This window comes from Boleophthalmus pectinirostris, unplaced genomic scaffold, assembly GCF_026225935.1.
Source record: "Boleophthalmus pectinirostris isolate CB_2022bp ecotype Guang Dong unplaced genomic scaffold, ASM2622593v1 HiC_scaffold_23, whole genome shotgun sequence".
Lineage (NCBI taxonomy): Eukaryota > Metazoa > Chordata > Actinopteri > Gobiiformes > Gobiidae > Boleophthalmus > Boleophthalmus pectinirostris.
In genome coordinates this window covers 29,233,786-29,261,720 of record NW_026571207.1, presented here as the reverse complement: position 1 = coordinate 29,261,720, position 27,935 = coordinate 29,233,786, and the positions used below count along the sequence as shown (strand labels likewise).

General features: G+C 38.6%; 2 protein-coding genes across 2 annotated transcripts in view; one reads left to right on the top strand and one right to left on the bottom strand.

The window, feature by feature from the left end:
• The first annotated feature begins 1,994 nt into the window (after nucleotides 1-1,994).
• LOC110153788 (SH2 domain-containing protein 1A) lies at nucleotides 1,995-16,421 on the top strand. The gene is made up of 3 exons (XM_020917709.2): nucleotides 1,995-2,344; nucleotides 5,525-5,588; nucleotides 14,600-16,421. Exons 1-3 carry the CDS (start codon nucleotides 2,208-2,210, stop codon nucleotides 14,858-14,860), a joined length of 462 nt encoding a protein of 153 aa, XP_020773368.2. The 5' UTR covers nucleotides 1,995-2,207; the 3' UTR covers nucleotides 14,861-16,421.
• A 1,395-nt stretch (nucleotides 16,422-17,816) lies between these two features.
• tenm1 (teneurin transmembrane protein 1) overlaps nucleotides 17,817-27,935 on the bottom strand; it is a 514,380-nt gene continuing 504,261 nt past the window's right edge. Inside the window, 3 exon segments of the mRNA XM_055159441.1 lie at nucleotides 17,817-19,086; nucleotides 21,407-21,549; nucleotides 24,339-25,045. Coding sequence (XP_055015416.1) covers nucleotides 18,331-19,086; nucleotides 21,407-21,549; nucleotides 24,339-25,045 — 1,606 coding nt within the window. The 3' untranslated portion in view covers nucleotides 17,817-18,330.

The following is a 27,935-nucleotide window of genomic DNA, read 5'->3' as shown; positions in this document are numbered from 1 at the left end:
TCTTACACCTTGTATCTGTAACTGTATTTTTTCTTCCTTATAATTCCCAAATAGCATTATTTTAGTTTTATTCAAATTTAGAGATAATTTATTTGTGTCAAACCATATTTAGCTGTATCATTTCAGATGTTATATCAGCCAATAACTGTTGTATGTTGTCTCCATAACAAAATAAATTTGTGTCATCTGCAAATAACACTGCTTTAAACAATGTAGACACTTTGCATAGATCGTTAATATATAAAATAAACTCCATACACCTTCAGTAAAATCATGAGGATGATTTCAGTCCTGGAATTTCCAATCTCTACTGAACTAAAGTTAAAAGGCAGTTGTGGACTTGCAAACTACCACTGGAACCGATCATGTTGAGATTTGGAGATCTAGACAGACTAATAATACAAGTTACTCAAACATGTGTGAATGAAACAAAACACTGCAGAGACAGTTACTGGTTCTTACAGCACATTTTTTACATCATTTCTGATATAAAAATTGCAGGCTCAGTGGATGAGATTGGATGCTAAAGACTCATCCAGTGTCTGTCTTAATTTGTTGTTCTAAAAGGATATTTCATAATTGGAATCAGCCAGAATTTGAGTTAGTACAAACAAACAGGTGTGAAGACTTATGTAAGAGTTTTTTTTTTTTTTTTTTTTTCTTACAGTTGTTTTGACAGAAGCAGAGGAACATGAGTTTTGATGAGGAAATGCTGTAAAGCTGTGACTCAGGAGTTTTTCTCAGTGCAGTGATGAGCCGTGTGACCTAAACATAACCCCACTATTACACTTATTTATGACCTCTTATAGCTGAAATATATTTTTATTACTTTATTTTGATATATTACATTATTTTTACTTGTACATTTATATAATTATGCCTCATTTGATACATAACACTTGCTGTTTTTGCTACTTATTTAGTTTAATTTATTATCTATTTTTTTTACCATTAAAAAAAAAAAAAAAAAAAAAACATTAAAAAGTGCTGTGATACTGATGCTGTTCTTATGCACAGTGTTGTTCCATACACGTTATGAAAAGTTGCTCATGTTGGAAACCACACCATCGTTTTCCTAAAGCTGTAACTGTCTTATAAGGAAAACAAATGCATAAAATTGATGGCATAAAACACTTAACATTTTAGAATATTTTAGAAACATTTTACCTATTTGTTAAGTTTGGAACTCTTAGGAACTGACTGTGGTTAATAACTTATGCAAACTGTTTACATCACATTAAAAAGACTTAAATTAGAAACATTATTTGAGTAGATTCAACTTGTCAAGTAAAATGATCTATCAATGGAATAAGTTAGTTTTTCTTAATTTAAGCAACATCCAGGTTTGTTTCTTATTTTAAGTGCAAAGATGAGTAGCAAAGATGTATTTTCATATTTTAAGTACAAAAAGTCTTGTTCCATTGATAAATTATTTACTCAAGTCATGATAAAACTTTCTTAATTCAAGCCATCTTAATTTTGTTTTTTGCAGTGTAGTTTATATCTTGTAATAATCATACAATTATACTGTTTTATTTGACCAAAATCAAATAATAATTTCACAATTTAAGTTAATCTATTTTCTAAAAGTTTCAGTAAAGTTGATGTAAATATGATTAAAAAACAGATAACTTTCCCTCTACAGTGTATACGGCCTTGTTCTGTTCGTCATTGTATTGTTTTTCACTTGAACAGTAGTTCAGGACTACATCAGTAAAGTGAGAAATGCTTGTATTTTTTGTTTATACCAGTGCTTTTGGAAAAGCATCAGTGGAAGCCAAGTTTACTCATAATAAAACACAAGTAGCATTGTTGGTAATTGGCAAAAAAATATAGGACTGCACATAACAAAACATATAGTGTGTGAATACGGAGATAGGGCTGTTTTGCAAAACTACTTTCTCAATTTTTTTTTATGGTAAAAAGACTCAGTTTGCTCTTTTGAAGCTACTTCCTGTCAAAAACACAATTCGAGATGCACAGCCCACATTTGGGTGTGAAAGCTTATATGTATGTGCAAAACACTGAAAAAAGGAAACGCATGGGTGATAGGTCGGGCTGTCTGCAGTGTCTGAGAAGCAGGGAAGCCACAGCAAATACGACTGAAACTGTGACACAATTTTTGAGCTTCACAAGCTCCAAACACGACCAAAAAGACGACAGGCAGAAGCAGGTAGATTCTGAAGACTTCGAGAGCTCTGAGAGAAATGGAGAACCTGGCTGTGTTTCACGGGCCAATCGGGATGGGAGAGGGAGAGAGGAGACTGGCCCAAGACGGACGCGATGGGTGCTACCTGGTCCGGACTAGTGACTCTGTGCCTGGGTCCTACTGCCTCTGTGTGCTGTGAGTATAAAGGATATTACATAAGACTGGAGAGTTAATACAGAAGAAATAATACTAGATACATAATACTCCGTACATAATACTGGATACATGTCATCGTCATCGTAGTAGCAGTAGTATTTTATTTTCTTCAGTCATGTACTTAATCATGTACTTAACAGGCTGTTACAAACAATTCATATGAAACTATGACTAAAGGGTTTTGAAAAGGAAGACAAACTGAAATAGATTAGTGATGCAAAAGTGCACTGCAAAAAATAATATCTAGGCATGTTAAAATTACTTCAATTAAGCACATTTGACTTTATTTGAAGTAGATTTAACTTGTCAAGTCAAATGACCTACCTATGGAATAAGTGTGTTTTTCTTAATTCAAGCTACATTTCATTTTGTTTCTTATTTTAAGTGCAAAGAGTTGTTTTTTCTTATATTAAGTGTGGCAAAGATGTACTTTTTTGTATTTTAAGTACTAAAACTCTTAGATCATTTTACTTGTCAAGTGAAATTTACTCAAATCATGATACGATTTTCTTAATTTAAGTAATTTTAAGTTGGCTTGATTTTAGTGTTTGCAGCGTGAGTGAAAAGGCTCTCAATGTAAGGAAAGGAACAGATTTTTAAGAGTAAAAACAAAACGAAATTGTCTCTTGCCCCCATCTCGGAGCATCACATTAAAGAATCTGAAAACCACCAGTATTATGCACTACTTTTATGTCACCTGCTTGTTTCTGTGGATATGTCATTGCTCTACCTGCTTTACTTTCCATTTATTCAATCACAGCTGGTTTTATTGCTCAAAAATTACCTAGAAAAACAGGCATCCTGACTGTGAGCGGGGTCGCCTCTCCGCAGATCTGACCTGTAACTTGGTCTGGTCTGGTCTGTTGTCCATGAAGATAGCAAGGTTTAATACCAAACTATGAAACATTCCGGACAAAGCAAAAACATCTCCGTGAAGAAAAGGATGAGGCCAGCAAAATGAAAAATGAAAAAAAAAAGTGAAGATTCATGCATTTGTTTTGTGATATAAAAATAACAGATGTTTTCAAACTTTTTAGTAACTCTTAAACAACTTTTTATTAACTCAGACATGTTATAAGATTTATATTTCAAAAACTGTAGATCCGTGTAGCTGTTTTGTAATAGAATGTAATAACCTTTTGTATGGAAAAACTATAACAAAAATGTCTAAAATACTGTGTGATGGTGCAACATATATACACTACATTTAATTAATTTATTTTTATGATTTGTTATTATTATTTTTTTTTAGTTTTTGCTAGTTTTCATGACTTCACAAACTTAATTTAAATAATAACGAACTGCTAGTCATTTCGCGTGAACAGTAGCTCACAGAAACAGCCCACACAGTCCCAAAGAGACAAAAAAACACAAATATTAGATGAGACTTACCTTTATGAAGGACAACAGTATATAAGTCAACAGACCTCAGCAAACGTAACAAAGTCAAGTGAAATCGATGTCGTAGAATATGGGACAAATATAAAACATTTGTGTATCCTGTCCATTGTAACCTGTAACTTTATGTTCTTAACCACTGAGAAAACAGAGAAGAGCATGGGTCCTTACTCAGAGTGCGCTTGCATCTCCACAAACCTGGCTCTTACTCTGTACAAGGGCCTCCTGCTGCTTGTTTCCATGGAAATGTTGTCTCTTTGGCTGTAATCTTCCACAGTATGACAGAAATCATATCCAACAGCTCAAAGAATGTTCCTAAATATGGTTTAAATTTTTCTTTGGAATTATGCAGATGTGCCACCTCCAGAAAGTGACATGCTTTGCCTTTAAAGATGCACTGCGCAACTTTTCTGTTAGAGGGTCAAAGGTCAAATGTTTTCCTCCATGGAGATGTTATTGCTTTGTTTGGAAAGTTTCAGTATGGCATTAAACCATTGTTTTCTTTTTCTTTTTTTTTTTTTTCAAATTTACTTAGCAGATTACACCTTGCAATGTGTAAAATGAAATCGCACGTTCCTGCTTTTACATTTTTAAAACATACAAACTCAGAACAGGTTGGGGAGCCTGGGAACTTCTTTCACAATTTAACAGAACATTGTAACTATGAAGTAGTTTTATATGAAGTCTGATCTCACCGGCTTTACATACTCTGTCCATTTAGACCACATCTGGTAAAATAAGTCCAGCTGCACTTTCAGTAAAAATGAAATGTTTTCCATTGTGTAGATCTCTTGCACAATGTCAGTCCAGTTCTCAGTTGTTGGTCGTTCAGGTTTAAGCCACTTACTTGTCATTACCTTTTTACTTGCTGCCAGTAGAATATAGAGTAATCTCTTGTTTGTGTTGTTAAGACCGTCTAATATTAAGCTACCAAGATACAAAGCTTCAAATGATAGGGGGAAAACAAATGAAAAAACATTTTGCAGATGTTGATGAATCTCTGACCAGTATTCTTGGAGGACCCCACATTCCCAAAAAAATATGGAAATGATTTGATTAGCCCCATCATTCCCACATCTCCGGCAGGCATCACCTATTCCTTGGTATCTCTTTTGTACCGGTGTAATGAAAAATCTCATTAGGTTTTTCCAACAAAATTCAGGCTGACATTAAACCTTTCTATCTCCAAGGAGGCCAAACCAGTCCAAGTTACAGGTCAGATCTGTGGAGATGTGACACCGTTCACAGTCAGAATGCCTGTTTTTTTTCTAGTTTTTAGCTATAAAACCACCTGTTTTTGAATAAATGTAAGGTATAACAGTTTAAAGTCATACTGTGGAACATTTCAGGACAATGACATATCCATAGAAACAAGCAGGTGACAGACGCCCAACCAAAAAGTGACATAGTGCACCTTTAAGTGAAGATGTTTTCTATAATATTATGATAATGTTCTTGGTGTGTGTTCTTTCCTCCATTGAGTTTCTATTGATTTGTGCAATACTATAGTAACTAAACTACCAGTTTTTTGTTTATTTTTACTACTTTCTACATTTTAGCTAGATAAAGAAGACTTTAAATATATGAAGCAAGATAAATGGAATAATGTAGTAAAGAAAAGTGAAGTATATATCTTGCGTCACATATCTGGTGTCATGAAAACAAAAGAAAACAGAACATTGAATGAGATGGTGTGGCCAAACGTTTGACTGGTTGTATATATTGCATTATTATTATTACATGTTCCTGTTTGTTTTGCAGATGCGGAGGATACGTTTACACTTACAGACTGCACAAAGACAGCCAGGGTTCGTGGGCAGCAGAAGTGAGATCTTGTCTATTAACCTATGACACTGCGTCTTTCACTTCCTCAAACTTTTCTTAACTCTTTATCAAACCTCGGCACATTTAACCTTTTAGCCTTTATTTCTTGTGTAGATCTTCATTTTATAATCAAATGATATGAGTGTTTTAACATCAGTTTTTCAATTTTAGCCTATTTAAATTCTTGCTACCAAAGATACTTCTGTAGTGGACTCTTGAGCACAAAAATGATCAGTTGACTTCCACTATAATCACTATTTTCCAACCTGCCACTGTACAAAGTGTAAAACATGCAATATCAAAGTTGTACATATTTTCTGAAACCTCTGGCTTCAAATTAGTCTTCTGACATATTTTCTGGAAGATGATGTCATTTTACCTTATATGGTCAACAGCGGAAATGCAAGTAATTCACAATTCACCTTCATTATCATCACAATTTTTTTCGGTTGTACTTGTAGGATTGCAGGGGCAACAACAGAAGTATGAAGTTTATAATCAGAAAAACAAAATCAATGTGTAGAACAGCCAAAGTCATGTATTATCACAAAAATGTGAGACAAGCAGGCCTGAACCTGATTACTAGTGGATGTAAGACCACTGGGACTGGATATCAATTGAAGTTGCCGATACGATACATACCTCAATACAGTGCACTTTTTTCAAAACAGTGAAAATGTCAAATGTGTTTCATAAATGTGTTTCCTTCCTCTAAACAAGCAACAGAACTGTAGCTCTGTTACAAAATAATTTTGGAAAATATATAAAAAAATACTCTTGGTGATATATCAATGCTGCAGCCTCCGGTATTGATACTGTATCATCACATTAAAAGATACAATATATTGATATTTCAATATTTTTGCACATTGCTAACTGGGACTGCAGGGGCCACAGTGGGGGCAGCAGTGACTCTAATGCATACTATCTCTGTGTCCTTAGGCAAGACACATTTACCAGTATAAATTTGGTGTGTGACTGATTGGTGATGGTCGGATGGTGCAGTTTTGAGAGCCTCACTTCCATCAGTCTGCCCCAGGGCAGCTGTGACTATAGAAGTATCTTGCCACCACAGTGTGTGAAAGAATATTGCAGTGTGTGTTCAAAAAGGGCTTTTTAAATTAAATTAATCATTATTATCAGTATTAAAAGGCTCAGAGAATCATACTTATACATGATTATAAAAACAACACATGTTGGTGTAAAACTGTATGTACAAAATCCCCTATAATTTCATTATGATGTTTACAGCAGGATTTTGTATGTGCTTCAATGGCCTTTCATTTACATTGTGCTAAATATCTAAGAAATTAAATAAACAGCAAAAAAGTATCTCTGCACATGAATGTAAAGCCAGAGGATTCAGCTCAAGTATGAAGTGGACGTGCACATTTTAGAATGTGTTGGGTTAGTTTAGTCTTTATTTGAAGGGACAATGTACAGAGACATTAAGCTCCTAAAAAACAGAGATGTTCTGCATCAGATTGTAGCTAAATAATCTGCTATTCTTATTACAGCAGGTTGAAAAACAGTGATTTGAAATGGTTCCAATGGGCGCACTTTAGTACATAGTTCCCACAGCGCGTTTATTTGACTCTGACGAAAATCATCAGTGCAAAAAATAATTGTTGCTGTTAATCTTTCACATACACCAGGGTTTAGGAACCAGCACCAAACATCCAGGGTGCAACAATTCAACCGAAAATAATCCACTTTTTGTGATATTTGAACTATAAAATGCAGTGACTAAAAGTTGATAAATAAATGCTAAAAAAAATATGTAAAATAAAAAATGTACAAAATTGAAATATGAATCAAAAGGTGAGATGTCGGTTGAGCAAAACAAAAGTTTGAAAAAATATGAATCCTCTGACTTTGTATAGCAAAATATATTTCACCATTTATTGATAAAAGTAAAAAAAATAATAAAAAATACTATACTAAGAAACTATTGCAAAAGACAAAACTGACTTTTGTTTTGGATTCTAATAGTGAGAGAAAAAAACACACTAGTACACTGCAAAAACTCAAATCTAGCCAAGTTAAAATTGCTTGAGTTAAGAAGATTTTAACATGATTTGAGTGAATTTCAAGTCAAATGATCTACCAACAGAATAAGAGTTTTTGTATTTAAAATATGAAAGTAGATCTTGCTACACTTAAGATAAGAAAAAACAACAACTCTTTGCACTTAAAATAAGGAACAAAATTCAAATGTAGCCTGAACTGAGAAAAACATTGATTCACATTGGTAGATCATTTTACTTGTCAATTGAATCTACTCAAATAAAGTCAAATATTCCTAATTAAAGTCATTTTAATTTGCCTCGATTATTGCTTTTTGCAGTGTGTTTTGCAGTACTGGAGCAATCCGCCCAGCACACAACAGTGAGCACAACATCAGCATGAGTCCATTGTGGTTTTTAAACAGGTTAGATGTTTGCAAACAACAGCATGTCACATCTTTTGCTCCAGGTTACCTCAGGGCAGCACGGGCACTCTTTACTTAAAGGTGCATTGTGTAACTTTTCTAGTGGAGGGTCCATCACCTACTTGCCTCCATGGGGTTGTTATTTCTTTGCCTATAATGTTCCAAAGTAGAGACTAAATCTACTAGAAACAACTGTAATGAATAAATGCTGGATAGATGTGTTTAATGTCATACCACGGAACATTCCAGGCAAAGCAATAACATCGCCATGGAGACAAGCAGGTGCCAGACACTCCACCAAAAGCTTGCAATGCACTTTTAATACTGTTTCAAAGTCAGTACATTACCCAAACTCTACTTTTTACCATCAGTACTCAACAATTATTCTTATTTATTCTTATTTTAAAGCAATACTGTATTTTTTTTTAAATAATCCCAAGTGAGCAGGAAAGTGGGGGGAGATAGGGGGTAGGTGAAAGCAGACATTTTCTGCGCTCTCAGGCCTTGAATGCATGATAAATATTACTCTAACATGCAGGAATTGAACAAAATACAACTTGTTAGATTTTACTAAATGAACTATGTAACTTTTTGGTTGCTTGTTTCCATGGAGATGTCATTGCTCTCCCTGGAATATTCCACAGTATGACATTAAAAAGATTAATCTTATACATTTATTCAATTACAGGTGGTTTTGTAGCTTAAGAATACCTAGAAAAACAGGCATTCTGACTGTGAGCGGTGTCGCCTCTCCACAGATCTGACTTGTAACTTGGTCTCGGTTGATATCCATTAAGACAGGAAAGTTTAATGCCATACTGTGAAACATTCCAGAAAAAGCAATAACAATGAGACAATCCATGGAGGAAAGCATTTGACTGGACCCTCTGACGGAAAAGTTACACAATGCACCTTTAACAATATTTATTAGTGTTTTGTTTTTGTTTTAATGACTAAGTGATAATGTTAATTCTGTTCACATACACACATGCTACAGTAATAAGGAAATGAGGCCCTCCCTCAAACCCATGAACCACAAAATCTCATAGTTTCACTTTTCTCCAGTGGTATTGACAGGAAACGGTGCAGCTTCACCAGAACACGCATATACACACAACCCCTCCGCTGATATATTTGAAAGAACGCATTTGACATGAATTCTTATGGGACGATTCACAAACACAGTGAGATCTGAACATATAGAGACGTTCAAAAGCTGTACGTCTCCCTTGACAACCCGCTACATGTTGCTCCAGCATTTTACCGCCACTCATCTGAACTGACAGCACCAAGAGGACTGATACAGGAAGAAGAGATTTCAAACACACATTTTGCAAACAACTCAATAACATGCCATAGAATTATTCATGCACTACACAGAGTCACTGTAATGAAATATTTGAAAGCTAACTGAAGACTTGTAGAAGACTAAAGACATGTTATGAGGAAATGATTCTGAAATATGCTCAAAGTACATTTACTTTGGCCGGTAAACAAGTGGAAGTAGTATAGAAATGTGTGCGTGCGTAAGAAGTCCTTATTTGGCAAATTCTAAAGCATTATTTTGTAGTTTGATCAGAGCAAGTCTCAAATAAGTCTCAAGTCACTGATCTTTAAGTCCGAGTCAAGTCCCAAGTCAAATATAGGCAAGTTCAAGTCGAGTCTAGAGTCACTGGCCCATAAGTCCAAAACCATAAGTCCAAGTCCTATCAATTATTTAAACCAAAGTACCAAATATATCTTAGATTTTTGCAATTTATATGACTTTTAAGATAAATTGTACTTTAAAAGTCATAGTATATTTATATATGAGTATTTATAGAGTATATAAGAGTTGTAGAAATGTAGAAAGACATTTTTTTCCCCTTTTTTAAATGTCTTCACAAGATCTTAGACTGAATCATTACAGTTAGAATACAGAACGAACTTAAGTTTAAAAGTGCTTCTTAAGTCTTCTCAAGTCACAGGCCTCAAGTCCGAGTCAAGTCCCAAGTCATTGATCTTTAAGTCCGAGTCAAGTCCCAAGTCAAATATAATCAAGTTCAAGTCGAGTCTCGAGTCTCTGGCCCATAAGTCCAAGTCAAGTCCAAGTCGTCTGCTTTGAGCTTCAAGTCGTTTCAAGTCTTTAAACCAAAGTATCAAATATAGCTTAGATTTTTGCAATTTATATGACTTTTAAGATAAATTGTACTTTTAAAATCATAGTATATTTATTTGAGTATTTACAGAGTATACAAGAGTTGTAGAAATGCAAATTTTTCTTTTTTAAATGTCTTGACACGATCTTAGAGTGAATCATCACAGTCAGAATACAGACCAAACTCAGATATAAAAGCGCTTCTTAAGTCTTCTCAAGTCACAGGACTCAAGTCCGAGTCGAGTCCCAAGTCTGAGTCCATTTTATCAAGTCAAGTCTTAAGTCCTAAAAATAGTGACTCAAGTTTGACTCGAGTCCAAGTCACGACTTCCACGTCCCACCTCTGAGTTTGATACAGCAAAAGTACAGCTGTAACTAAATCTAGATAAAGGATATGTAAACTACTCTAAAAGATGTACTGCTTAACATTTCTAGTGGTGGAAATGCTATTGCTCAAAAATATAATAATACCTTCTGTGAATAGGGGCGACTCTCCGCAGATCTGACTTGTAATAGCGTAGTGCTGTAACCTGCTTGTCTCCCGTGTGATGGATTTAGGCGTAATCTATGTATTAGTGAAATAAGGAGTCTAATTTGTCGTATGCACTTCTAACAAAGTCCACAGAACATAATAATACTGAAATAGTGCATTTATTCAGCAGTTTTATTCAAATGGAACATGGGGGCCACTTTAAAGTCTGGATTCATTAGTGAAAAAGACGCTGGAAGTCTTCTCTTGGCGAATCCTTAACTTGGCAGTGGATCCTGAAATGCTTTTTAGTTGACTTTGGACGGACTTTTCGGATGGCGAAAGTGCAGTTACATATTTTTCCCACTTGTCTGGTATAATGAGGAGGAATGGCCTTGGAGAAGATGCATGGGATTTAAAAACTTCATTTATTTTTCATCTGTCACTTCTGAAGCCTTCGCTATTCAATTTCACACGTCATGCGTAAATCCTAAAATATGAACTTTCCTGTTGACTAACAATTATTTGTAAAGATCCCCGGGAGAGGGAGGGAGAGGGGGATGAGAGGGAGAGAGAGATGAGAAAGGAGAGAGGGGAAGAGGAGAAATATAGCGAGAGGGAGAAAGGGGAGAGAGAGAGAAAGACGAGGGGGCAAAGAGAGGGAAAGGTAGAGGCAGAGAGAGAGAGATGGGGAAGGAGAGAGAGAAGGGAGGGGGGCAGGAATACAGTGAGAGGGAGAAAGGAGAGAGAGAGAGAGAGAGAGAGAGAAGGCAAAGACAGAGAGAGGAGGTGAGGGCAAAGAGAGGGAAAGGTAGAGGGAGAGAGAAAGAGATGAGGGAAAGACAGAGAGAGGAGGTGAGGGCAAAGAGAGAGAGAGGGGGGTGAGGGCAAAGAGAGGGAAATGTAGAGAGAGAGAGTAGGAGAGACAGAGAGAGAGGGGGAATGGGGAAAGAGGCGGAGTGAGAGAGAGATCGGGAAGGAGAGAGAGATGGGAGGGGGGCAGGAGTATAGAGAGAGGGAGAAAAGAGAGAGAGAGAGAGAGATGAAGGAAAGACGGAGGGGGGGTGAGAGCAAAGAGATGGAAAGGTAGAGAGAGAGAGAGAGGTGGTCAGAAGGAGAGCAAGAGAAAAGGAGAGAGAGGGATAGTTATAGAGAAGGACAGGAAGAGGGAGAGCGAGGGGAAATGGAAAGAAAGGGACAGAGAGATGTAGAGAGCGAGGAGGGGAGAAAATGAGAGAGAAAGAAATAGATGGAGAGAAGGGGCAGTTAGAGAGAGAGAGAGAGGAGGGGGAATAAGAGAGATCGAGGGATGGCGAGAGAAAAGGAGAGATGAAAGCAAGAGGAGAAAGGAAAGAGAGACAGCGGAACAGAGAAAGGAAGACAACAGAGAAAAGAGAGAGAGATGACAGGCAGATGGAGAGAGCGAGAGAGAAAGATGTTGAGAGAGTGGGGAGTGATGAGAGCGAGGCGGAGATAGGGCCGGAGAGATGAAGAGAGGAAGAGAGACAGGGAGAGCGAGCAGGAAGAAAAAGGGAGAGGTTAGAGTTAGAAAGATAGAGAGAGAAAGAGATAGAGACGGAGACAGAGAGAGAGTTAAAGAGAAAAGAAGGATATTTTGGCTGTGATTTCTCCATCTTTCCTAATTTAGCTCCTCCAAACCCTGGAGGACATTTCCCATCTGAAACCAGTGGGGATAAATAAGAGCCCGCTTCCTTTGCGTATTCCGCCGCCTTCGTCTGCGTCTGGCTCTTGGCTCCCTCCACCAGACGCCATATAAAAATATAATTGACACCATTCGACGCTTTGCTCAATGCACTATTCATGGCATGTGTTCTTCTTCATTCTACCGTGTCTTGGTTCTTTATATGAGGTGAAGAAGCTCATTTGGGCTTCTCTTCTCTTCTGTCTGCTCCATTCATTTCCCCGGGGACTTTGACGGAGAGATGGAGACAGAGACACGCTTCATCCAAGTCTTTTGTGTCTTTTGTGTGTGCGTTCTTTCTTCCCCTTTTCGCCGAGACGACTCCCAGTCCGAGCGCACAACCGTCTCACGCTTTGCGACGAGATATTGGCGTGATTTGGGATTTGAGATGAATTCAGCGAGCTTTTATGTCATGTTTTTGGATAAAGTATAAGTATTTGTTATCAATTGTGCACAGCATTGGTTAATTTCACCATTGTGACAACCAAAAGAGGATGGAAAACATATTTAAAAGTGTACTACGCTGTTTTTCTGTTGGTAAATGAATGCTACAGTGCAAAAAATTCCAGGAAATGCTGCGACATTTCCATGGAGACAAACAAGTGGCATAGCTCCCAACAGAAGAACTACATAGTACACCGTTAACTATCAGAAGAAGACTGACGTAGTTCGGTTACTACATTACTACTTCTTATCCTTATAAAACAAAAACTGGCATGAAGTTTATTTCCACTTTTCAGAACCACCTCATAATGTGTTGCCGTTATTCAAACACAAATGTATGATCACTGTCAATCAAAAGCTCTTTATGTCATAATATGAATGTGGCAAGTTTGTGGACACAATATCAGTCAGAAACGGATAAAGTGTATAAGTGTGGATTTTCAGATTATATCAAAAATATAGTGTATCTCCCTTAGACTTACAGTAGGTACAGGCCCCTGCCCCCCATCTAAGAGAATGAAATGATCAAACTCTCGGACGTCAGCATGTTCTGTTCAGACACCCCATGACCACAAAATTAAACCTGAATAGATCATGCATTGTTTTGTCATCTCCAAAGTTATACAAGTCGTGGATATTTTTAAAACATTTTATTGTTAAAGGGACAGTCGGGAATTTTGGACATAGGACCTCATTTCCTAGCGAGCCAGAGTGTTGGAGACGTGTGGAGACACTTTTTTAAATATTCCATCCAGTCCTTGTATTTGCAGAGGTCACTGGTGCTAGGCCAGTGCATGTCAATGGCCATAGTTATCCTGCCACTAAAAACAGTCTTACCCACTCCACAAAGCACCTGAAGCAAATCTATTATTACACCAGACTGTCCATGTAAATGTCTGTTTTGATAGAATAATTTTTGAAGTAAAACCAGCCTTGCATTTGAAGGATTTATGTCTGAGCAGCAGCAGTGAGTTGTACTTCCTGATAGAAAGCTTGGCAGCAGTGGACTGACCTAGAACTTATCTTACCCGCAAAGTAAAATTCCGCTGCTGCTGAGAAACTAGTCCCTCAATATGCGATGAGTCATGCGATGCAATGTTAGTTTTATTTCAAACATTATTCTATAAACACAGACATTTACATCGACAGTCTGGTGTAATAATAGATTTGCTTCAGGTGTTTTGTGGAGTGGGTAAGACTGTTTTTAGTGGCAGGATAACTATGGCCATTGACATGCACTGGCCTAGCACCAGTGACCTCTGCAAATACAAGGACTGGATGGAATATTTAAAAAAGTGTCTCCACACGTCTCCAACACTCACTAGTTCACTAGGAAATAAGGTCCTATGTCCAAAATTCTGTCCCTTTAACATTTGTTGAATATCCTATTTGAAATAGTGCAGAGGATCTACATTCAGTTGCGCCTTCTCTAATACTTTTTTTAAAGGTGCACTGTGTAACTTTTCGGTTAGGGGTCTGTCACTTGCTTGTTTCTATGGATATATGTGTGTCATTGTTCTTCTTAGAATGTCCCACACTATGACATTGAAAAGATTTACCTTACATTTATTGAATGTCAAAAATACCTAGAAAAACAGGCATTCTGACTGTGAGCAGGGTCGCCTCTCCACAGATCTGACCTGTAGCTTGATCTGGTTTGGTCTCCATGAGGATAGAAATGTTTAATGTCATACTGTGAAATATACTGTGAAAAAAAAAGCATTTGATGGACCTTCCACCAGAAAAGTTACACAATAAAACGTGAACATGTATTTGAAAATACTGTATTCCAAATAAAGTCTTCTTCCATTTCTCGTGTGTTTTTCCAGACCTCTCCCGGGGTGCAGAAGAGATATTTCCGCCACATCAAGAGCCTGATCAGTGCCTTCCAGAAGCCAGGCCAGGGTCTCGCCATGCCCCTGCTGTACCCTGTCACCGCGGAGCTGAGGGGGCAGGCTCGCAGGGGGGCTGACAGGGGCGGCGACAAGGGCACCAACAAGGGAGCTGACACACCTCCCAACGCTTTCAAATTCACACCGGGTGCTCCTCCACGCCTCAAATCTGCACCGTCTACACCTGCTTCGCTCTGAGAACACACAGACTGTTTAGGGACAGACCCCGATCACCACAAGCTCAATATGAACTTTATGAGTCAGGACTGTCGCCATGGAGACTTCTCTGCTGTAATGACTGTACAACGCATTTCCTATAAATAATGGAAATTTCAAAAACAAGACTCTGAGTTTGTGAGATCCGTTAAATGTGTTATCTTATTTTGAGTATCAGATCAGAACTATTTGCGTTTTGGTGTAAATGTGATTTTTGTCAACATCTTTTTCTTCTAGCTTCATTTTGCAAAATTAGCAGCAAAATTATCCTCATTTGTTCAGAGGGAGGTCATTAAGAACAAAAGATGTCTTGAGTTTAAATAAGATACTTAAAGCTGTGGCCAGATTACCACCTTTGAAACCTTTGTTGCTATATAACTTTTTTAACTTCTTCAAATTCTGTTCCGCCAGAAAGTATAATAACAGCAAAACTTTGTTCCTTGTGAAACTTGCCAAATGCTGCATGTAATAAGACATAAACATAAACATTTTCTGATCTAAACTTGAAAGAAAGACCAGTAATACTCTGACATGAGAGCTGATTGGCTGTACTAGCGATTCCTTAGAGCTGTTCCATTTACACTGTTTGAAAATCAGGTCCCATGTTTTTAAAAAAAAACAAATTATTATATTATATTATCAAAATGACTCTTGTGACCTTTAAAACATGTTGTAATGTTGTTACCTCCTCAAAAACAAACCTGGAGTTGTGTTATGTTTCATTCTCACATTTTTGAGTAATCCCGCATAATTAGTCAAGCCCAAAATGCTCAGTTTCACCTTGTGATGTCATCAAACTTAAAGTTAACAGCGACCTTTTACCTGTAGTTCAGTAGAGATTGGCAGTTCCAGGGCTGAAATTATGCTTTTATTATTATTATTATTATTATTATTATTATATATGGTGTATGGATTTCAAAAACACACTGGAGCACTTCCTGTATTCAGATTAGAACTAGCATAATGTAGATAAGGCAAGTTCTAATATTCATGTTTGAAAGAATAAAAAAAGAAGGCTTAAAATAATGTGCTAACCCAAAGTAAAGGTTCCTTCCTGTTTCTCTGAATTGTTATGAAGAAAAAAAGTCTTAATAAAAATATATATACTTTTTAATGTGGACACCCTCACTTCATTTTTAACCACCCACTTCCTTGTTGTAGATGTTCTGCTTTTCAATGTGTGGTTATAAGTTTTCCTAAAGCAATATTCCCACGCCGTAAAGAGAAAAGGTACAGCACAGAAGTAGGCAGAAAATATGCAAATCCATACCTCCAGTCTAAATCTGTTCTTGGCTGCGTGGGTTAAATCGCCATAACAACTGTCTTTAAATAACACGCCTGCAGGAACTCAGATCTGTACTGCGGTGTTTTTGTTGTGCATTTGAGTTTTTATTATATTTTTGTCTCATAACTGAATGTAAAATATTAAAATGCGGCAACGTTAATATCCCATACTGCGAGCTGACAATATTGTGCTGTGCTTTCTTAATGTGATTCTGTTCTGTGAGCGGGAAAGAAAATAAATCTGATTGGTTTCAATAAATGTCCCTTTTTCAAACCAGGTCACTCTTATACATTGTGCGTATATAACATAATGTGAAGCGAAAATTCAATTTGACATATTGAAGTCAGTGATTTCCATAGAGAGACCACGGACGGCTTGGAAGGTAGGAAGGAAGGGAGGGAGAAGGGGAGGGGGGTAAAAAAAATCTGCCCATCATTTGATTGACAAACTCGGAGAAAAAAATAGAAGAATAGGGAAAGAGAGAGACGGGGAGAGAGATACACCAAGAGACATTCCGCTCGGAGAATTGGGAACGCAGCGGTCTCCTAGCAACCGGACATTCCATTCCATTCCGTCCGCTCTGTTTCCGAGTCTGGACAGTATCGGGAGCGGAGGAGCATATGGGCATATGAGGTTACATCGCGGGTTGATCAGATGGAAGACAGAGAGAAAAAAAAAATATGCTAAAAAAAAAAAAAAAAAACAGAGAGAGAGAGAGAGAGAAAAAAGAAAGCTGTATGTTTCACCTGCCAGCATGTCTGAACATATGCATGGACTGGCTTTGCACGCAGGAGCCCAGCAAACAAGCACAAACAATTAATGGTGGGCAGATGGTTTCAAAGAAGGAGGAGGAGGGGGCGGACCGGCCAGACGGACAGGGAGGTAGATTAGACTTAGCGAAGAAAAAAAAAAAAAAAAGCGAGAAAGAAAAAAAAAAAAAAGTAAACAAAAATGAAAATTTAACGCTTTCTTGTTAAACTTTTTTTTTTTTTTTTGGGGGGGGGGGGGTTGAGTTGGACGCGCTTCACACACGGGTTGATTTGATTGACGTTTACTAATGAGTGGAGACAGCCAAACCAGGTCCTGCCCCTTCTGTACCCACACACCCACACACAGAGCATCAGCTGTCAGCCTCTCTCTGCCTTTTTCAATGCGATTTCCCTTCCTCTGAACACACAGGTTTGGAAAGTCTTAATGATGGCTGGTAATGGCGGTACAAACTCACAAACTTCCTCACCAAAACAAGAACAAAGCAACAAATGGCGTCTTGAGACTTCCAGAAGGCAAAATAATAAGCAATGAGCAAAACCACGCTGTGATGAAAACCCAAGGAATGCAATCTGGTAACTCACACATAATAACTTTAATCAGCATTGTAGTCCAATAAAGTCAGATTTTCAGCGAGAATATTTACTATAGAGCCATGTATAATTCTTTGCAAAAAATGTAACTTGGTTTTCTATTGATTAACAATACTGACACTTACTTATGAACAACAGAAGTCCCAGATTGGAGCACTTTTTTCATTGTGAGAAAGCACAGGCTATATACAATCTTGATTTGATTTGAATACACTCATACAAACTACCATAGGAGTACCCCAAAGAGCCCCGCGTAGGTTGTTCTCATTGTTTCTTGTCTAAAGGGGGCGATATAGAGTCAGACAAGGCCGCTTCTCTTACACAATATGTAAACGACAGAATATCGTCCGGAGGTAAAACCATGTAGGAACTCAAATGGCAACCGGAGATCTCTTGGAAATAGGATTTTTCCGAACTGGGAATCCTATTAAAGAAGTTCATCTCTACAGTTTGCTGATAAAGAGTGTCGAAACGGCGAAAAAACATAAAAGTCAGCAAGTCAATAATTCATGTCGGGTCTAGGATGCCGGGAAATACAAAAAAGCAAAGCAACAGCCAAACCACACAGCTTGTGCCACTGTTAGAAATCGGAGAAACTAGACGATAATAATAAAATACCATCATTTTGTCACAATTAAAGGCATTTGGAAATCATTTTTTCCTTATAGATCTCTCTGTTCGGTCCGCTGCTTGTTCCATCTCGCCGTCTTTTCCGATACAGTATAGAAACAGTTGAACAAATCAGAGTAGAGTATAAACAGGCAGTCTTTGGTGGGGCGGGGGGCTTGGTTTTCGCTTTGTCTCTGTTACCTTCCGCCCACTTCGCTTAAAGTCATGAAGTGAATGTTAGCGGGGCAGTCGGACAGCTCTGGTTGCTGCTCTATGGGGAGGGAGTAGTAGCCGTCGTATCCAGGGACACGCCCAGTCGAAAGGAGTTGCTGTTTTTCGGCATCGCTCCAAACCCGACTTCCTGTATCTCCTTGCTCCAGTCGCCTCCTCTCTCTTTCCCAGGCCCCATCCACCGCCCTCCTCCGAGCTTCCTCACGTACGCGCGCCCACTCCTCCTCCTCCGAGCCCCCGTAGCGCACGCACAAGCACAGCGCCCCCTGCTGGAGAGTGATGTCAGCAAAGCGTCGAGTCCTGCCGTTCACATTGGCGCTCATTTGGGAGACGCTCACGTTGACCCCTCCCTCCAGGACGCGCCCCCCCACACCCAAACCCAGCGCCAAGTCGTCCTCGATGGGGCGGGACTGCAGGAAGTGGTGAGTGTCGCAGCCCTGCACGGTAAAACTCAAACCGCTCATGTGGGCGGCGCCGTTCAGAATGGCCGCCACTCGTCTGCTGTCCTCGCTGGCCACGCCGATGACCTCCGCGCTGACCCGGCCGTGGGAGACTGCGAAGCGGATGGAGGGTCCGAGGAGGGAGGGTCTGGAGGCGAAGGGAGGGGGGCGGGGCGCTCTGTGGCAGGTGGAGCCGACGGGCTGAGGGACCAGAGGGAGGCGCTGTAGAGAGATGAAGCTCCTCAACTGACGACGAAGCTCACACTGGATCCCCAACACCACCTGCAGCAGATGACAAGGTTAAGTATTTACTATACTGTGGAAAGTTAAAACTCTTCCAGACCTAAGGGCAGTTTTAGTACATTTGTCCTCGCCTGGATTTATTTATTTTTTCTTAATTTCGCTATTAAAATGCCCCCTTTTACCCCCTAATGAAGCATTGTACATCCTTTTTTTCACTACAACCTGTTATTTCACAATCGGCTACTGTAGTTGTGTCATATATGAAAAATAAATAAATAAATAAATGAATAAAAAAAAAAAAAAAAAAATTAACGGAAAATAAAAATGATACAAAACATACAGCAAACATGTATAAACAACTTTTTGGACATAAAAAATCTTAAATTTAGGGCCTTAGGTACAAAAGTGCAAAATATTAAGTCTAAAAATATCCTTATTGCCCTCAAAACCCAAAAAAAAAAGTGCCAGTCATGGAAACAGGTCGTGTCAGGTTCAGGGCACAGAGCCACATCACTTCCTGCATTTCCATGGTGTTTATTACATTTGTATTTGTATATTTTGAGTGAAAGAAACCTTTCAAATAAAAACAGCAAGGGATGTGCATTTATGCAAACCAAGATGTGTAATTTGCCATTCATTTGAGAAATAATTGCACTTTTTTGGCTTTTTCAATTGTTACGAACACAGTCGCTCAAAGCAGTCGACCATTTTGACTCTATACGCTCTTTGGCAAAGTTTGGGCCAATCACAATGGATGGAGCACGTGTGTGTTTGGTGGAAAAAAAGTTCCTATTGGACACTCGTTTCAAACTAACTTTTTCTCTTTTATGGTTGGAAAATTATGTCCTTTTATATTTTAAGTGTCCTGTTCCATGTTCCATTAAATAATTGTACTTATTAAATCATAAATCTTTCTTAATTCAAACAATCTTAACTTGAAATTAGTTTTTTCAGTGTATTTACTATATTTCAACTTTTTACTTGTACATATTTATATAATTATGCCTTTGCCTTTATTTTATACCTGCCTCCTGCTATTTTTGCAAATTATTTAGAATTTATTCTTACATTTATATTTTTTCTCTTATATTGTAAGTGTAACCAATAAAACTTAGTGTCTATTCATATGTGCAGTTTATATTCTCTCTTCATATCAAAGTAGCAATGATGAGATTTGTGTTGCTGCAAAAATAATAAAACCAAGCAGAACAGTTTTCTCTTCTCTCTTACTGTATTGTTTGCAGAGCCGTCATATAATGTAGAGGTGACATTTTCTAAACTTAGACAATTTACTTTTCTTAATTATAGTTTCACAAAATCACACCAAAGAAACAGCGTGTGTGCTGAAGTTCACAGTTCAGTAGCAGGTTTAACAGGAGAAATAGACAACTTTTATTCTATACTTTCAATGTACTTTTAAAACTTTAGATATAAAATAATCACGTTAATAATATTAATGTTAATAAGGTTAAATGATTTAAAATGTGTTCTTTCTTTGTTTTAATAAGAGGCAATGTATCGTATTAAAATTCTATTTCCAAGGAGACAGATTTAAAAGTGCACCATTTTTCTAGTGTAGGCTCTGCCACCTGCTTGACTCTTTGGTGATGATATTGCTTTGCCCAGAGTGTTCCACAGTATAGCATTAAATGTGTATATCTATATTCATATTGCATGCATTTATTTAGGTGTTTTATTGCATAATTGTGCATTCTCTTACTAGCTTCTCCACATTTCTCATCTGACCTGTAGAAGCTTAAGTTTAATGCTATACTGTGGAAATTTTCAGATAAAGCATTAGCATTAATAAGAAGCAGGTGACATACCCCCTACTAGAAAAGTTACATAGTGCATCTTAAAATATGTGCATTTTATAGGCCTAATGATTTTCAAGTATCTCTATGACTTTTCTTCAATTCCAAATGCAGTTGGTTTGGAACATAAGATAAACAATACTTCAACTTCTAGTTTATGGATGATATTCTGAGGACTTTTGCCCATTCAAAACTTTTTTATTGTTAATCACTACGGCAACGGCGCTAGATTCCCATTGCTCTGAAACCCCTGGATAAAGAGGGCTGGTCCATTCAAAGTAAAGAAGTACCCGTGTGATTTGTGTCAGCTCCAGTTGACATTAAGGGGAGCTGGGCTGGTAAACACAAATCACTGAAAACAAGAGGGCAGGTGAAAGGGTAATAATAATAATAATGAAGTAGACTGTAGACTGCTTTATTGTGTGTTTTAAATTGTCTTGATTTTAATATAAAGTATTTTGGTTACCTCAAGTATTATAAAGGGCGGTAGAAATAAAATTTGATTGATTGAATATTATTGGCATTTGCAGGTGGTTTCTTCTCACCTTGGTCGTGTCCCAGTCCTGAGTCTTGGTCTGAGTCTTCATGAGTTCATAGGTCTGTTCCATACTGGCCACCTCAGGCCTCGGGAAACCTGGGACCACGTTATGGAGCTGGAAACCAAAGAGCTGCAGCCAACTCCCGATGTCTGCACACAAGACAGAGAGGGAGAGAAATGGAGAAGGAGTGAGTGAGAGAAACGAAGAGGAAGAGGGAGGGACATATAGGGACAAGGAGAGACAGAGAGGGAGGAAGAAGGAAACAGAGGAGAGAGCGGCGAGAGACACGGAGAGAGAGATGGAGAAAGGCAGGGAGAGAACGAAAAGGTGCAAGGGAGGACAGAAAGAGAGAGGGGGCAGATAGGGAGAGACAAGAAGGGAGAAGGCAAAGAAAGAGAGACAAGTTTAGAAAAAGTGAGAGGCATAAGGAAGAAGAGGGAAAGAGAGAAATAAGGGAGGATGAGAGAGAAAAGGTGAGAAAAGAGATGGAGAGAGAAGCAAGTGAAGGAGCAAGAGAGACAGAAAAAGAAATAGGGAGAGAGAACAAGAAAGGGTGGGAGAGAAACAGAGAATGGGATATGGCGAGAGAAAAAAGGAAGGGAGAGGATAAGAGAAAGACAAAAAGAAAGAAGGCAGAAAGAGAGAGAGAGAGAGAAAAAAAATCGACAACGCCTCAGAGTCTCACGGTGTGTGTACTCTGTAAAGTAAACAGGAGTCATAAGGCCGTCCAAACAACACCTAGAACAGGAAATCACACTATAAGAGCTTAATACATCGCCGTGACAACTGGTGAGGGTGTTGAGGTGACAAACAGATTTTTCTCCCGGCAATAAAGCATTTCTCTGCAGGGGAACGTGACAGGCCAAATGAAAGTTGCATAAAACTGAATGACATATACCCCATGCTATATTCAAACTACTCATTCTATATTCCTTTACTGCTCAGACCCTCTCTCTTTCACTCTTTCTCTCTGTCACTTTTCAGGATAGGACATGTTCGACAGGCCCAGGGACAAAACGCTGAGATCTTTGTGTAAAATAAAGATCAGAGATGTAGTGGTCACGTCTGTATATGGCAGAGGTGGAAGGTAACGAAGTATAAGTAGTAAATTGTAACTTTTGCGGTGGAGGGTGCATCAAATGCTTTTCTCCATTCTCCATTGCTTTGTCTAGAACGTTTCAAATTATGATATTAAACCTTTCTATCTTCATGGAGACCAAACCAATGCACCGTTAAGTAAGAAAATAGAGTACTCCATCCACCACTGGTATATGGTGTATGGAGTTTGCTTCTCATCTCTCCTGAGTTGCCCCCTAAGCTGGGCCCTGTTAGTTTGAGGTTGGCAGTTGTTTCCGTGTGGTTGTGCATGTGCCTCTCTGCAAAGGTGTGAAAAATCGTTTGACAGAGTGTGAATCATGTGATGTATAGCCTCAGTTTAAACTTAAGTTCAGAGAAAATTTTAGGACTCTATAACAAGTAATTTAGTTGTATAATTTAAAGGGACCATATCACTATTTTCTCATCTATATTATAATGTTGTTTCCTTATCAAAAACAGACATGGAGTTGCGTTTTGTTTCCTTCACACAAGTTTGACACACAAACCCTGCATATTTAGGCTGAGTTATTCTCTCAAACAGAAATACAGAAAGTGCTCCACTGTGTTTTTAAACTCCATACACCTTGACTAGAATCATTTGGAGAATTTTAGCCATAGAATACCATTGAACCAAAAACAACAACAACAACAAAACAAAAAAGCTGTTAACTACACTGCCTTACAAAGGTAAAAGACCTTAACTTGCCAGAGAAAAATGAATCCAACATATTTGACCTTATTTGGCAGTTATTGTACTCTACCTTTGTATCATGAGCCAAAATAAGGAGTTATGCAAAAGGCAGTCACTGACATTCTCAGTATTTCGCTTAATTTTCCCCAACATCCATCCATTATAAGAACACCTCACCAAGGTCGAGTCATCATGGTGTTTGTTTGAAAAAGAGTCACAAGTGATTTTGAAGTATAGTGTGAACAGTATGAATAAATACACAATACTTGCACATTAAAGATAATTTAAGTATAATTGAATATAAGGTATATTTACTGAATGTGTTAAGAGCCTGTGCCAAGGCCGCAACAAAAAGGAGGAGGTGAGAGGTTGGATTTTAAACTAAAATATATTTATGAACTAAATCACAAACAAACCAGACACATTTTCTGCCTTTTGCCTTTACTCGACTCCTTATTTCTGGCTCATGATAGAAAGGCAGAGTACAGAAAACGACAAATAAGGGTCAAAGGTCAATTTTGAGTTCAATATTTTTTACGATATTTATTCACATGATAAAGGAGGTCTCAAAAATCACCAGACGGCGTTCTGCTTTTGTAGGGCAGTACAGCTTCATGACATCACAAGGTGGAACAGAGCATTTTGAGCTTTGGTGATGTAAATGGACTAATAATAACGGATTACTCAAACATGTGTGAATGAAACAAAACACAACTGCATGTAACAACATTATAAGTATGGCTTAAAGCTCACAAGAGTCAATTTTGTGTAATATAGGACTTTTAACAAAAATAATTCAATTTCTATTAATACAGTACATTTACTTTTTAATTTATATTGGTTAGCAGAAGCTTAGTTAGAGTAGTATATGTTTCTAAGGTTGGTAGTTTGATTCCTGCTGCTAGCATTGCATACTGTTGTTGTGTCCCTGAGCCAACACTTCCACCTTCATCTTAGAATATGTGTGTTAATGGCGTTGGTTGGTGGCAATTGGAATAAATGGGGAATATCTGAACGAACCATAGTTACTTTGTTTGATACTATAAAATATCACGGCAAATACATAGAAATATATGTCAATTTCATAGTTCTATTATTAAACATATACTGTTTAAATATAACATTTTTTGCACAGTGCGAGATCCTCACCTGTTGTAAACTGTGTCACCTCCTCCACTCTCCCCACGGGGCAGTTGTTCTTAAAGGCGTACAGGTTAAATGGCTTGGGCTCTTTACTAAGCTCCGCCCACAGCTCGTGATTGGGCGATGTCCACCGTCCCGCTAGCGTGTCGTAGTCCCGCCTCCCCAGATGCACCAGTCGCGTGGCGGAATCGTACAGCCCTCCGTGGAAACCAATGACGAGCTGGAAGTCCGGGTTGGTGTCTTGGTAGACCTCCCCGTACGGCGTGTATAGGATTTCTTTGACTAATCTTCCTTTGCTTGAAAACACTGCTCTTGGGCTACCGGTGCTGTCACAGGCTACGTAATATTCTTCTCCACTGCTCAGCTCCATGGCGATAAGATGCCCTTGGAGATCATAATACAGCGAAGTGATCAAGTTACTACTATGATTGTACAAATGCGTCACTCTTGTGGGTTGGGAGAGATCGGCATAGAAAAACTGCAGCTGATGGCCGTCACTGGACTTGGTAGCCACTCTTCTTCCCAGCCCATCGTAGCGGTACCAGACGGTGCGTTCACTGACCCGGTTGTAGACTCGGGTCAGAAGGCCGTTGGAGTTGTAGTCGAAAAGGTCATTGGCCCTTTGACGTAGGAAACCGTCGTCGTCCACGCTGTACTGGAGCTCGCCCAGGTGAGTGATGCGGTCACGCTGGTCGTAACGGAGAGGGGTCAATCTGGAAGATAATAAAAAATAAAAATATTATACATTTTCACACTGATGTCATGTTGAAAATGGGGTAGCTTTCTAAAGACCAATTTTAGAGCAAAGTTTTTAAAGGTCCATGTTGAAATGAAAATTGAATCAAATCAAATAATCTCAGAGCCCTTTGTGGGCTAAATTAGACCCCCTGGAGGGCGAAGTTGTGCCCCCGGGCACTACTTTGGACACTCCTGGACTACACTAAGTGTGAACTGATCCTGAGTGAAGTGTGCTAACAACTATTACCGGTACCCCATAAAAGTAAAACACCCCCTCTTCAAGATGGCTGACTTTATTCTCATGTCCACCTTCAAATCTTTGCTCCAAAATCTGGTCCACAACACTCTCGAAGCCCCTGGAGGTCCTCCAGCTCTTTGAGCAGATGCTCCTCTCTAGTTCTGGCCTGAGCAGCTTGATAGGCCATTTTGAGTTGTGACATGACTAAGGTCATGCAGTTCTCATCTTCCTCCGTAGATCTCAGTTTGTTTTGAGGTCCTAACTGCTCCCCTAATACTAACTCTGGAGGAGTTAGAAAGGTGTGGACCACCTGTTCAGATGGTCCAGAGGTCTGGTGTGTATTGATGGGTGCTTTCCCCAGCTTCTCAATCAGGTTAAATTCCTGGCTATAGACGAGTTTGTTGTCTTCACTAGAATAGTCGAGCCAGTCTTTGTACATGTTTGTATTTCTGAGTTGGGCCTCTGTGTCTTGGGTGAATGTTTTCTCTTTGAGAGAAACAGGGTTTCTGTCTTAAATATGTGCGAATGAAACAAAACACAACTCCAGGTAGCTTTTTAATGAGGAAAAACATTATAACATAAATCAGAAAACAATGCAATATGGGCCTTTAAAATCTAATCTTTGAATATCCAATTTCATTGAGAATGAATGAATGAGAAACACTTGACAACCAAAGTGTAGCTTAATTGTTAACCTGTCCAAACAGACCCAATATTTTTTCAAAAAGAAATCTCTCCCTGGTTAAATCCAATTTATTCATGAATTGAACTTGACAAAGCTTGGCATGTAATGAGGCTGTATTCATGTTTTGATTAGTTTTGAATCAAACAAATAGGCCTTGGACACAGGTAAAACAATCAGACAAAAAGCTTTAACAAGTTGGGGTAAAATAGAGTGACTAATATTTCAACATTTGCACCACTCATATGCTGTGAGAGAAATGCTGAGTTCTATATTAAAGGGCCATATTATGCTATTGTTTCCTCATCACAAACATACTTGCAGTTGTGTTTTGTTTCATTCACACATGTTTAATACACAAATCCCTGCATATTTAGGCCAGTTCTCATGACATCACAAGGTGGAACAGAGCATTTTGAGCTTTGGAGATGTAGGCAGACTAATAGTAAAGGGTTACTCAAACATGTGTGAATGAAACAAAACAGAACTCCAGGTATGTATTTGAGCATGTAACAACATGGCATAGAGCTCACAATAGTAGATTTTGAGTAATATAGGACCTTTAATGAGTGGAAATGGCAAATTTACTGAGTCCTTACAACTTGGTAGAGGACAGACAGAGGTAGTCAGCTGTGGACTATGGGCTGTGGGTTTTATCTTGGCCGAGGAGACTCCACAGAGAGCAGAGCTGATCCACATCCAGTCCCTTTTTAGATGCAGAGTGTTTACATTTTGGCTTTTCACTATATTTACTGAGGAGAGTCAAGGGCAGGCTGAATTTTACACTAAAATACTTGTATTTTTGTAAAATACTTGTACATACAATGTATGTTGTGGCTATCATATTAAAGCCTTAAATTAAAATGCACAAAGTGGAGTGGAGTTCACAGCTGATGCTGAAACAAGTTCTTCACTCATAGTTCAAAATCTGGTCTTAAAATATAAGATTTGGTTTTAAATTTCATAAACATCTGACTGGTAAATTTGTTCAAATCAAAATATAGCTCTAACTTGTAACAAATGTGATGGTAATAACATTAGCAACACTTAAATTGTGGACATGCTATACAAGTTGTTTATGTTAAAGTATAGAGTTTTGGCTGTCAAGATGAAAATCAAATCAGGAAGCAGAATAAGCCTCACATGAGGCTTAAGTCCATTATTTTAAACCTAAAAGGATTCTGATCACCACCTAAACCCCAGCACCTGCAGTTACTCATTGCAGTCAGTTATTATTCAGTGTTAGTGAAGCCTCTGCAGCTCAAAGAGTGTGTTCCTCCATATAGAATGAGAAAAACATGGGTCCTATATATGCAGGTAAGGCACTGGTAATGCAGCATGGGCTACGTTCAGACTGCAGGGCTTAACGCTCAATTCCGATTTTTTTGTGAAATCCGATGTTTTTGCGAGGTCGTTCACAGTTCCAATTTAATGCGACTTGTATTCGATCCCCTGTGTGAACAGTAAACGGCCCAAAAGTGTCCCGCATGTGCACTGGAGGACACGATGACGTCAACCGCAGCGAGCGTGCTCTGTGTTTACGGAAATTGTCCAAACATGGACGCGAGCATTGAACACCTGGAGATTTTAAAGTTCCTCTCGTACCGGAGCCAGAACATGAACAACTTACTTGTTTTAAGGAGGGAATTGAGAAGGAGAAGGACAAGGTTTTTGGCCGTGGCGTTTTGTAAGACAATGGCAGCGACGTCCATTGAAAGGAACATGTGGATGCGGAGACGTAGCCAAGAGTGGTGAGTGGTGATGTGCTTCGCTTCAGTGACACGGAGTTCATTAACAATTTTCGCCTACTTCAGCGCAGAATAGTGACGTTTGTGGCTTGTTGATAATACGTAGGTCGGATGAACGCGCTTTGGCCGTTCAGACTGAAGTCGCATGTCAAAAGATCGGATATGTATCAGTTTCAGGAGCACATATCCAAGTGGCC

What these genes read in the sequence shown, in the direction of transcription:
- LOC110153788 (XM_020917709.2), top strand. Translation starts at nt 2,208, where the DNA reads ATGGAGAACCTGGCTGTGTTTCACGGGCCAATCGGGATGGGAGAGGGA. An exon ending in TCCTACTGCCTCTGTGTGCT is followed by an intron (nt 2,345 to 5,524) that starts GTGAGTATAAAG and finishes TTTGTTTTGCAG; the next exon opens with ATGCGGAGGATACGTTTACA. An exon ending in AGGGTTCGTGGGCAGCAGAA is followed by an intron (nt 5,589 to 14,599) that starts GTGAGATCTTGT and finishes GTGTTTTTCCAG; the next exon opens with ACCTCTCCCGGGGTGCAGAA.